The following is an 11,417-nucleotide window of genomic DNA, read 5'->3' as shown; positions in this document are numbered from 1 at the left end:
CAACAGCATAACATTATTTTCAGACTCATGTCCGGGACAAAATAAAAACTACACAGTGTTTCATTTTTTGGTTTTATTGTCCATTTATTTGCAAAGCGAGATCAAATATGTGTTTCCAGTTCGAGGTCATTCCTATTGCCAGTGCGATAGGAATTTTGGCACATATCAGCAAAAGCTGAAAAAATTAGAACGAATTGAAACTGAAGCTGAAAATGTAGAAATTATTCGCAATGCTCATTCACCTTCATTCACAATGGTCGAGAAGTGTGAAGATGCCAAAATAAAGGATTTAAAAAATATTTTCCAGTATTTAAGCGCTAAAGGAAAAGAATTTTTCGAATCATATTTTTTAAAAGTACAAACTCAGAATCCAGATGCCGAAGAAACTGAAGAGAGTAACGAAAATGACTAAAAGTAGTTTCTAATAAAATATTGTTTGATTATTTTATTCTTGTTCAATAATATGCATAATATCATGTTAAATGTTTAGTAAATAAATTATTTTAATTATTATATCTGGAGTGACTGTTGTGCATTTGTTTTGGTAAGATTGACTTGACCTTCACGTCGTTCGCCGCAGCGCGTACGTAGCCGGCCAGGCACGTTTTTGGGCAGCGTCAAGATTACCGCTTGGATTTTAAAACATTCATAATTTTTGAAATATTAATCCAATTGATCTAAAACTTTCCAGAAAATTTCTTTGAACCTTAATGAACAACTTTCTCACTGAAAGCTTTCCGTAGCTTAAAATTCGTTCGCTAGACGAGGTGCTTGAAAGTTAAAAATCCGTGATTTTTGCATTGCCTCAAAAAAAAATTAATAACTTTTTTGTTTATTACAATATTCTCGTTTTTCTTTCTTAGATAGTTTCAGAAGACTTAAACACGTACTTTTTATTGGGGAAATCGGGAAATGATGAAAATTGACTAAATTAGCGCGAGTTGAAGTGAAAAAAGATGGGAATTTTTCGTTTTAAAAAAATCCACTTTTTACCAATTATCTCAAAAACTACAATGAATCCGGTCGTGTCCCCTTTTGGTCGCAAGCGTTTCAATTGTAATAAGCACTATTCGACTCTATTAATTTAGAAATCGGAGATGCGGCATCCATCATTACAAAGATGTCCGTATACGCTTTATCTTTAACATTGACTGTAGTCATACATATTTTACATTTTACAAGACGATCCTTCCGATTCAATTTACCTATAAATGCACCGCATTTAGAACAAATTCCGTGGAGTTGCATACAACTTTTCTGATAAAATAATTTGTTACGTAAATATCGAGTGTTTGGTAGAAAAGATTCTGCAAAAATACAATTAATCATGAAAAATAAATCAGTAGCCTCAGTTAATGAAAGCGCGTGCACTAGAACAAACTTCAAGATCATGATCACTACTTCTCCTACAGTTTTGTTGACCGGCACGTTAGTAGGTTTTCTAAAAACTTCGTTGTTGGTTGCATCTTCGAGTGATGTAAAACCTTTTTTCTGTAAATTTTGAACTTCGTCTTCTTCATTTTCCGGTTCAGTGTTGTCATCAATTGTGTCCATACAGATATCAACCTCATAATCGATAGCATCAGTAAAATAATCATCAGCGACCTCACTTGCTCCCTGAAATAAACATTGAATGCAACAATGTCGCTTTGTTTTGATATGCGAAGGTTTTGGTACTTTTTAAACTTTGGAGATATTTTATATAAAATTGCATTTCGAATTTTTGAACAATGTTAAAATTGAATTTGCTAAATTTAGAGCATTGTTATATAATTATTGAGCGAATTTATTTTGAATAGGGCAGGCTGTGCACTAAACGTGTGCGCTTCGTCGGATCGAATATGGTTTTTTTCGATTCAACGCGTGTTTATTTTCGGATCAGTTTATTCGATTCGATTGGCCCAGCAATCGAATGCTGAAAAACAGGATTTTCAGTCAAATAGTTCCATTATCAATTAAAAATGATAAATTTTCAAACATAAAAATTAATTTTTGACCAAATATGTCAACTTTCAATCAAGTAGTTGACTTTTTGACCAAAACAGATTATTTTTGAAAAACGAAAAGAAATTAAGTTTACAACGAAAAATACGAAATTTAACAAAAGCGTTGAGTTTTAAACTAAGAAAGATTTGGTACTTAAAAAAGAAAAATGATTTCAACCAAATTGTTCACGTTTGAAGCAAAAAATACGAAGTTGAATTTTCATCCCGAAAATATGAATATTTAACAAAAAATTTAATTTCGAACCCAATAGTTTAATTTTCTATCAAAATGTAGTTGCATTTGTAACTAAGAAATATTTTTGAACCATGAAAAAAAAACAATTTCAGACAAACTGTCGAAATTTCAAGCGAAAAAGTCAAATTTTGTACAAAGCAGTTGAATTTTCAACCCCAAAAATATGAATTTTCAACCAAAAGTTTCTTTCCAATCCAATAGTTCAATTGCCTACAAAAACAGTTGAATTTTCAATTACGAAAGACGTTAAAATTTTAACCATAAAGAATAACTTTTTAACAAAATAATTTAATTCTAAACCAATACATTTTAAAAAATTTTTTATCCAAAAGAGATAAATTTCCGAACCAGGGGTTAACAACTCACAAAGTCAGGTTTACACCTTCGCTGAAGTCACTGGCGTGAAGTCACTTGAATTCATTTGAAGTCACAACCAACTTACTTGAAGTCAGTGTACAGTCCATCTGTAGAGTTGTGAACCCCTCGTTTCCGAAGAAAAAGGCTAAATTCGATTTATGGATTGAAATGTTCATTTATTAAATTCTCATGCAGAATTATGCGAATATAACATTTTAAATCCTTTTTTATGATATAAAATTCGCTTTTTATTGAATTCAGCTGTTAAAAATGCAGTTTATGAAAATTAAAGCAATCAGAATATTGAATTTCAATCAGTTGAAAAAGAAAGAAAATTTAATTTGAACTTTCAACATTTGAATTTTGAATTTTCTCCCATTTTCAAAACTTGAAAATTCAATTGTTAAAAAACAAACTGTTGAAAATTCAATTAGAAATTTCCATGAATTGTCTACAGTTGCATATTGTATTGAAAATAAGTGATAAAAATCTTATATTCACATCATTTTCTATGACAATTTAATAAATTTATAACAAAAAAATGTTTTAACCGGGAATTTTTCCCACCGATAAAAGTAAGGACATTTAATTTGTATATTTTAAAATATTTCGTTTTGAATGGTTAATAAATAATTAACGTTAGAGCCCTCTGTGAGCTTTTACAATTTAATTTTTACAATTAGAGTTTGTGAAATTGATGGTTAACCTTTTTAAATTTTTCATTTCAAGATAATCTTTATTTTGAAACCCTCATAATAAAACCTGTTGAAATCAGAAGGTTTCCATTTTAAAACCTGTTCATTATTGAACGATTGAAAGAAAAGTTTTTGAATGACAAATTTTTTAAGCTTTAATTTGGAAGATTTGAAAAGTTGAAAATTCAGAAAAGTTCAATTTTGGCTTCTTTGGTTTGTTGTTTAGTTTTTATTACTTCAAATGAAAAATTCTACAGCTTCAACAGTGTGGCTTTCAATTTTCAACTCGAATTTCAATGAATGAAAAATTATTTTTGTGAAGCGTGAAATAACCAGAAAATGACCAGGAAATTTTTTCGGTGATGAAAGTGGCTAACTCTGTTCATTATAGCCGTATTTTTAAATTCCTTCTTTAATATAATTTAAATTTTCGAAACTCGAATGCTTAAATTTAGATTATTATTTGCAAATTAGTGGTTTATAAATTTAAACTCGTCAACATCAACATTGGGCTTTGAAATTAAAATCCTTATCATAAGTTTAAAATATCATGATATATTTAATAGTGTTTAATTCATATTTTCTTATTAAATATAATTTGATTTTTTTTTAAATTTGATCACAAACCTAAACTAAAGATATGAATGGTAAGGCCTAATACTAATAAATTTGACTTTGCAAGAGATTATTTGGAAAACAATAATATTTGAATTTTCGAATTTTCAATATTTAATTTATGCTAAAAAAAGTAATTTAAAAATATAAGTTATAATGATTTTTTTCTCCAAAAATGGCCTGATAGATTATTGAAAATTTGGCCTTAAATTGAAAAACTTTTAGCTTAACAAAGGTAAAAAAAAACAGTTAACATTGATTTTATCATATATAAGATCAATTGCAGAAGTCGCTGAGCACCAGCAAACTTTTTGCAAGAAATCTAATGTTTTTGAATCATATAATAAGTAGGATAAGGAAATTTTCGTGTTTAATAAAGGAAAATGCAGAGATGCATTTTATTACACAATAGCGGTAAATGGGCGCGTGTAAATCGCCCGTTCACGTCTATGGATTTTTATTTCCTTACATGAAAAATATGAACAATGTAAAAATCCATTATTGAAAAATATTAAGTTTTAAACATTCAAAATAAATTGGAATTGAATATAAAACAGTTAAACGTGAAACCTCAAAACTCTAAGAAAATTACCGAAATTATTGAATTACTGATGTATCAATTTCAGATACTTTAATTTCAGATAGTTTAATTTTAATCGTTTTGATTTTAAATTTATATTTTAATTTTATTATCTGAAATCGTTTTATTTTTGAAATTTTTTAAAAAATTAATACTCATCCTTGACATTTTTTAATGAAATATTCTTAAATTTAAAATAGTTCATTAGTTTAAATCTTCAACTAAAAATCGGACAATTCTAAGATATTACCTTGAAAATTGGAAAAAAATACTCTCTCGGTTCTCCCGGGTGGCCTGGCGACCCTGATTTTAGACGAGACATATATTTGATCGATTCGATAAAAAAATATTTTACACCTTTGTAATAATATAGAAACAATATTCTGGCAGTATAAAAAGTAAAATGCAATTAAAATATCATGGTTACCTCAGCATAGTGTTTTGTTTCGTTTTCAATGAGGTCCAAGTCATGTGCTAACGACTGTACAACGTTGAAAACAGCATCGCTTACATCTGCCGTTCTTTTCTCTCGTTCGGAAATCTACAATAATAATTAAAAAATTCAAATAATTGTGCACAAGACTAATGTTAAACATAACCAATATGTTAAATAAGAATTTCCTTACGTCCGAGCTTTCAATTAACGTCTCTTCGGCACAGACAGGACTCTGAAAAGTTTCGTCTTCTTCGAAATTCTGAAGCATTTCAAGGTCTTCCATCATCACCAAGGAATCGGTTTCTTTCTAAAATTACAAAAAAATGTGTGTGAAGTATTTTATAAATTTTCCTTTACTTCAACGTATTCATGACCGAATATTTACCTCTTCTTTGCGTGCTTTCTTGTATCTGTACCTTGAGCTTGATGGAATGGGCTCATCTGAACCAGGTTCAAGATACTCTTTATATCTCGTAGGCTTACTCATTGTGACCTATAAAGTTTTGTTCAAATTAAAAAATGCAATTAAAAGAATTGGATTCAAGTACTATCCTACACAAAACATAACATAACAAGATTTCTGTATATCATAACCTAAAAAATTTGATATGAATTTCAACATTTTAAAACCTTCTTTTACAATATTGCATAAATATGAACTTACCTTTTTCACAAAACTCACAATGAGAGACTGCAAATCTTCGAAAGACGCTAGCAGCAGATTCTTACTTTTTTGGAAATTGCATATAAGAAAAATTCCGGCCGGTTAATATGTAATTAGAAACTGAAGCTACTAAGCACATGGCAACAGCGTGTTGCCATAGCAACTTGCCAAATCAGGAGTATTTGTCTTACTCGCTCTTGGGTGAGTGACGTGTATGGCGTTAGAGCGAGTGCGGGTGAGAAAAATGCTCCTGATATGTCTAGTGCTAGTCTGTCACATTGTACAGAAAGCAATGGGAAATGTCTGTCGTTCACGAAACGTGAAGAAAAGCAAATTTAGAAGTTCGGTTGCAAATTTCATGATAAACTTGAGTCTTTTATAACGAAGCAGACAAAAAAAAAAAGAAAAATGTCCATTACACACGCGTACGTTTATTTAACCAACGGTTTGCAAAGAATTGTGTCTTTGTCATCTATTGGGTATTTTTTCACCCAAAGTGAAAATGATTTCAATAGAAACAGAAAACAAAAGGTGTGGTTAAAAGCTGAGAGAGGAAAAGAAGATCTCTTGCTGAATGCCTACATTTTACTATTGGGTAGCAAGTATAGGATTATTTGTTTATATTTTATAGGAACTATGAAGTATATAACAATATATATTATTTGTTACCGAAAGAGTTTTTGTATTTTGTATTATTTTTCTCATGAACAGAAAAGGGGGAAAAAATTAATTTAACATTAGAAATATTATAAATAATTCCATTGTTTTATGGGTCTTGGATCAGTTTTATAATCTCAAAATTACATTTCCTCGTATTATTCTACAACAATTATAATTAGATATTTTTTTCGCTGTATAACACAACTATTTTTTGAAATAGAAATTTATTTTATATAGTAAACAAACATTTACTTGAAACACTTCTTCGTTAAAAGGAAGAATTTGTGATCTAACCTCTAAATTCAACAGTTTCATTTTATGCAAAAAGTTTGATAATAACATTTTTTTCGTTTCATAGACACAATTCTATTAAAAAATTAAGTATATATAAAGCGAAAAAATAACTCAAGTTATAATATTTGTTGAGTAAAATGAGGAAATCGAATTTTTGAAAAAAGAATATTTAAGTAATTTCAATTTTGTAGTCTTCAATGCTGAGAAAATGTAATTTATAAAAATTTGAAATCTAACTTTTTAAAATTCTATAAATTCATTTCACATTTCAGCCAGTGAGTTTGACGTACAAACCCGACGAGACAACATGCGTTTAAAATTTCCAAACAAACGGATGTTGAGTTTTGCAAGAAAATCTAAGCCAACTGGACTACAAGTTGGCAATAAAAAGAAAATGTCTATGAAGCCAAAAGTGGTAAGAAAAATAAAAATAAAGAATCACCACTCACGATGCAGGATTTTTGATAGCATTTGAAAAAAAAAAACAATTTTTCAAGGCGTTGAAACTAACACCCTTCAGTAAAATATAATGTATTTTTTCGCATTTGTAGAAAGACACAAGGAAACTCAATTTTCAAAAGCAAGAAGTGAAAGAGCAACAAAAAATGTAGAAAATTTAGAAAAACCTCCATTTTAAGTAATTTGTTTGCTTTCGCTTAATTTTAAAAGCTTTATCCTTTATTTAATTTCATTATGAAAATTACTGCGATAAAAGTTAAAATTTTTTAATGTTTTTTTAAAAATAGTGTCACTTTTTAAGGCGTATTGGAAAACATATTGTTTTAATTAAAATGAAAGAAATTCGTATAAATGAAGTTTATTTATCTATTAGCAGGGTGTCCAGCGACCTTGAAAACGTTGAAAACCTGGAATTCTCCTTGAATTTTTTTTAAACCTTGAAAGCCGGGAAATCTCCTTGAATTTTTCACGAGAACCTCGAATTTGATTTATTTATTTTTGCTTCCAAAACAGTTCTTTTATAGAAATACGATGAGTCATTTAAATCTTTCAAAAGATTTGAGGGATTTCAAAGATTTTAAAAAGGGTACACTAGATTTCAAAACATTTCAAAAATTTGAAGCGATTTCAAAAGGTTTAACAACTTTTTAGAAGATTTTAAAGGATTTGAGAAATATTTCAAGTAATTCAATCATTTCAACGAATACAAAAGATTTCAGACTCATAATTGACGTGTACTAAATTAAAAAGATTTCACAAAAATGTCCCCAGTATTTCGAACATTTCAAACATTTGAAACGATTTAAAACATTTCAGAATATTTCAAAAGATTTCACGAAGATTTTAAATATTTGAACAGATTTCAAACATTTCACCAATTTTAAAGGGCCTTAAATTTTTTTAGAAGTTTTCAAAAGATTTTAGAAAGATTTCAAATATTCCAGTGATTTTGAACGAATGCAAAAAAATGTCAGAAAGATTTCACAAATATTTCAAAGAATTCATAAGGATTTCAAAAGATTTCAAGAATTTAAAAGATTTACACCAGATTTCACAGATTTCAGAACGTTTCAAAGATTTTAAACGATTTCAAAAAGTTTCAACAAAATTGAGAAGATTCCAAAAGATTTCAGTGATTTCAAACGAACACAAAGGATTTCATAAACAAAGATTGAAAGAAGATTTCTCAAATGTTGGAAAGATTTTAAATACTTCAAAAGATTTCCATGAATTCACAATGATTTCAAAATATTTCAAAGATTTTACAAAGGTTTCAAGAATTTCAATGACTTTACAAAGATTTAAAAATATCCCCAAAGATTTCATAAAGACAACTTATGTTTAATAAAATTAGGAATTTTATATATTTATGGTTCTGCTTTCTTTAGAAATTTTCGGCAAATAAAAAATAAAATTGCTTAATAAATATCTAGATAAAGTTAACGAAATTCAAGTTGTTTCTAAATTTGTTATCAGTCATTGAACCATTAAATTTAAAATTTTTGTATTTTTAATGTTTTAATTTTCAATTCCTAGGAGAGGAGCACTATTTTGAAACAGAAAATTCTTCATATGAAAGTTATCCACAAAGGGAAAAAATCGCCAGACACAAAGATAATTCTGAAAGCATGGACGTCAATTCAAGGAGAATATCTTAACCCAGGATCCTCACCCAAGAAACTCCAGGAGTTTCAACAGCTCGATCACGAACTCTACCTTTAGAATCTGAACGAACAAGGCCTACACAAGGGTTATCAGCAGAAAGAAATTGTACTCCTGTTCTAGTTCGTCCAAACCATCCACAAATACAAGGAGATGCACGATATGTACAAAAATCTTCTGATGATGATTGGGTTTGTACTTATGTTTTGTTTTTGTTTTATGTTTTTTACTTATGTTACTTACCTTGTGCATAGAAACCTTTATTTCCAAATGAAACTCTAGTTCTGTGCACCATTAATGTTAATAATAATTTCATAAATTACAAAACAAATTTTTTGGCAACAGATACATCTTGGTGCAAACACGACAATGCATGTTGATATATGGGAGAAAATTAACTTACACTTAGACTCAAGATTTGTTCGAGAAGTACTTCAAAAGCTATCGGGAACGGAAGAACTACAAAAAAGATGTTTGGACGAAGAGAAGGCAAACAAAGGAAAAGAAAATATCCCAGAAGAAGAATACAGAACACCCTTAACCCCCGAAAAGATCAAAATATTGAAAGGTATTTGAGTATTTAAGATAATATTGAAAAAAAATTATTTCTTTCTTTTGCAATTAAATTTTTTTAAAGTACATTTTCTTTCTAAATGTATGTCAAGAATTTGAACATTGATATAATTAATTTTTAAGATAAATTTTATTAGGAAAATGGAATAAAACGATTTTTTTAATTTGGTACCTATATATTTTCCAGATTGTCTTTACCAGAAAATAACGGAATCTGGTGTAACGGGGAAAAAGAGGGCCTTAAGAATAAAAAAGTTGAGGTCTTAGATCAGGGCAAAAGTTTATGACGTTCGTAGGAGCCTAGAAAAAAATCGGATCCCTTAGTTTTGGACTTTGCGTAGATTTTAAAAAAGTACAAGCAACCGGCAATGTACCTGCATTCATCTCTAAGCTTAGTGTTCTGCTAGTCTTAAGATTGAGAAGAAAAGACTTTTAATGTGTTAAATCAGTGAGACTTGTTTATAATTAGATTCGCGATTTTCTTAAAAAGCTTAAGGTTATCGTTTCATCACAGTGAGCACAAAATTTCACGACCCCCGGCGAAAGATTCGGATAGAAATTCATTTCGAACATTTCGTTCGATCTAAATCAGTTGAAAATTGATCCGATCCAATCCGAACCAAATTATCAATCAAAATAAATCCGAATGAATCCAAACTCGGATTGATACATACTGAATTTTCAATCTGAATGAATCCGAGTTCGGATTGAATTGGATTCATTCGGATTGAAAATCGGTTTAGATCAATCCGAGTTCGGATTCATTCGGGTTGAAAATTTGGTTTGGACTGATTCAGATTATAAGTTTGGATTGAACCGGATTGAGTCGGATTAATTTTTAACCGATTTGGATGGAACGAAATTGAGAACTTTTTTGGTATTGGTTCAGAAAGATTCGGATTGGTTCGGATGCAGTTTGCGGAATGATTCGGATTGTTTCGGAATGATTCGGAATGAATTCCTATCTAAAACTTTCGCCAGGGGTCTTAAGGAAATCGCTAAAACATTTTTAAGACGCCCTATCTATGTCTTTACGATGTTATAAAGATCTATTCAAATTTTGTGCTCACTAGTATAATATTTAAGGTTTAAATGTTTTTGTTTTACATAAAATGATTTATGTATAAAATATAAAAAAGGTCCTATGTATCCGTATGTTAACAACTTATTTAGTTCGTTTATAAAAAATGTTTCATACTAAACCTAAAGAAAATAAATAATTCTTTCAAAACATTATCTTCTTTTATTCTAAACCAGAATTAAAGCCCGTAAAAAACTTTATATAAATAAAAAAATAATTTTCATAGTTCGTGTAACAAGGACGTCGTACACTACGTTGTAAACTATGTCGTAAACTACGACGTTTACTATCCCAATTTCCGACATCGTATACGACATCGTTTACGCCAACGTATACGACGTAGTTTAAGACGTCGTTTACGACGCCGTTTATGACGTAGGAATTTTCAATAGGGCAGGCGATCGTCTTCGGTTTTCCTCAGCCCGACCTACCCAACTTGTGCCTCCGAGCCTCACTCTGGAATTCAAACTCTTTCCCTGTGTTGAGGAAAACCGAGGCCGATCCCCTGAAAAAACGGCAAAACGCCGAGCTCTCGCACTTGCTTTCCTATATAAAAAACTGACTTCAAATATCGCAATTTGTACGAAGACAACAAGAAACACATACTTCCTTCAAATCGCAAATTATTACAGATAGTTCAACTAACTACCTCCAATTTAAATTACTTCATTATCTTCATTGGAACTGAAGATAGTGGGCTCGTATATTTATTCACAAACATCGAAGGATTACACAGCTGCACAAAAAAAAGTGTGCGGATCTGGTAACAAGACACACGTATTCCTATGGATTTTGGGGCGCTAAATTCAAATTCGGTATCAAAAATCACCCATCACGTCATGGTTGAGCCATAACCTCAAAAAATGACGAAAAAGCATGCACTGAGGCAAATAAATTTCAAAAAAATGCCAGTGATGCAAATTTTCACTTCAAAAACATGTCGACAACTGTGAAGCATCAACCCTTGCCTCACAAAACACAATTAAACTGATTGTGTGGTCCCGTTGTGTTTGCGGTACCGTTTCATTCAGCTTCGGCTTAACCTACATAGAGGTCAAACCTATCCGAACCAAAAAAAACCTGACCTAACCTAACCTAAC

General features: G+C 30.1%; 2 protein-coding genes across 2 annotated transcripts; one reads left to right on the top strand and one right to left on the bottom strand.

Annotated features, from left to right (window-relative positions):
* Window positions 1-956: 956 nt before the first annotated feature.
* LOC117181857 lies at window positions 957-5,722 on the bottom strand. Its single transcript, XM_033374861.1, has 5 exons — window positions 5,589-5,722; window positions 5,310-5,417; window positions 5,115-5,231; window positions 4,916-5,029; window positions 957-1,617 (listed from the first exon to the last, which is right to left on the bottom strand). Exons 2-5 carry the CDS (start codon window positions 5,409-5,411, stop codon window positions 1,051-1,053), a joined length of 900 nt encoding a protein of 299 aa, XP_033230752.1. The 5' UTR covers window positions 5,412-5,417; window positions 5,589-5,722; the 3' UTR covers window positions 957-1,050.
* Window positions 5,723-5,942: 220 nt separating this feature from the next.
* LOC117182247 lies at window positions 5,943-9,520 on the top strand. Its single transcript, XM_033375353.1, has 5 exons — window positions 5,943-6,183; window positions 6,815-6,957; window positions 8,538-8,854; window positions 9,009-9,231; window positions 9,424-9,520. Exons 1-3 carry the CDS (start codon window positions 5,997-5,999, stop codon window positions 8,721-8,723), a joined length of 516 nt encoding a protein of 171 aa, XP_033231244.1. The 5' UTR covers window positions 5,943-5,996; the 3' UTR covers window positions 8,724-8,854; window positions 9,009-9,231; window positions 9,424-9,520.
* Window positions 9,521-11,417: the final 1,897 nt, after the last annotated feature.

Source organism: Belonocnema kinseyi, chromosome 10, assembly GCF_010883055.1.
Source record: "Belonocnema kinseyi isolate 2016_QV_RU_SX_M_011 chromosome 10, B_treatae_v1, whole genome shotgun sequence".
In the NCBI taxonomy this organism is placed as follows: domain Eukaryota; kingdom Metazoa; phylum Arthropoda; class Insecta; order Hymenoptera; family Cynipidae; genus Belonocnema; species Belonocnema kinseyi.
Note: the sequence above shows the minus strand (reverse complement) of the source record. Positions and strands in the feature narration are given on the sequence as shown.

Bases quoted from the DNA above. Each gene is read 5' to 3' on its own strand.
- LOC117182247 (XM_033375353.1), top strand. From the start codon at position 5,997: ATGTCCATTACACACGCGTACGTTTATTTAACCAACGGTTTGCAAAGA. The intron at 6,184-6,814 runs GTAGCAAGTATA...TTCACATTTCAG, and splicing joins TGCCTACATTTTACTATTGG to CCAGTGAGTTTGACGTACAA. The intron at 6,958-8,537 runs GTAAGAAAAATA...TTCAATTCCTAG, and splicing joins TGTCTATGAAGCCAAAAGTG to GAGAGGAGCACTATTTTGAA.
- LOC117181857 (XM_033374861.1), bottom strand. From the start codon at position 5,411: ATGAGTAAGCCTACGAGATATAAAGAGTATCTTGAACCTGGTTCAGAT. The intron at 5,232-5,309 runs GTAAATATTCGG...TTGTAATTTTAG, and splicing joins AGAAAGCACGCAAAGAAGAG to AAAGAAACCGATTCCTTGGT. The intron at 5,030-5,114 runs GTAAGGAAATTC...TTATTATTGTAG, and splicing joins CGTTAATTGAAAGCTCGGAC to ATTTCCGAACGAGAGAAAAG.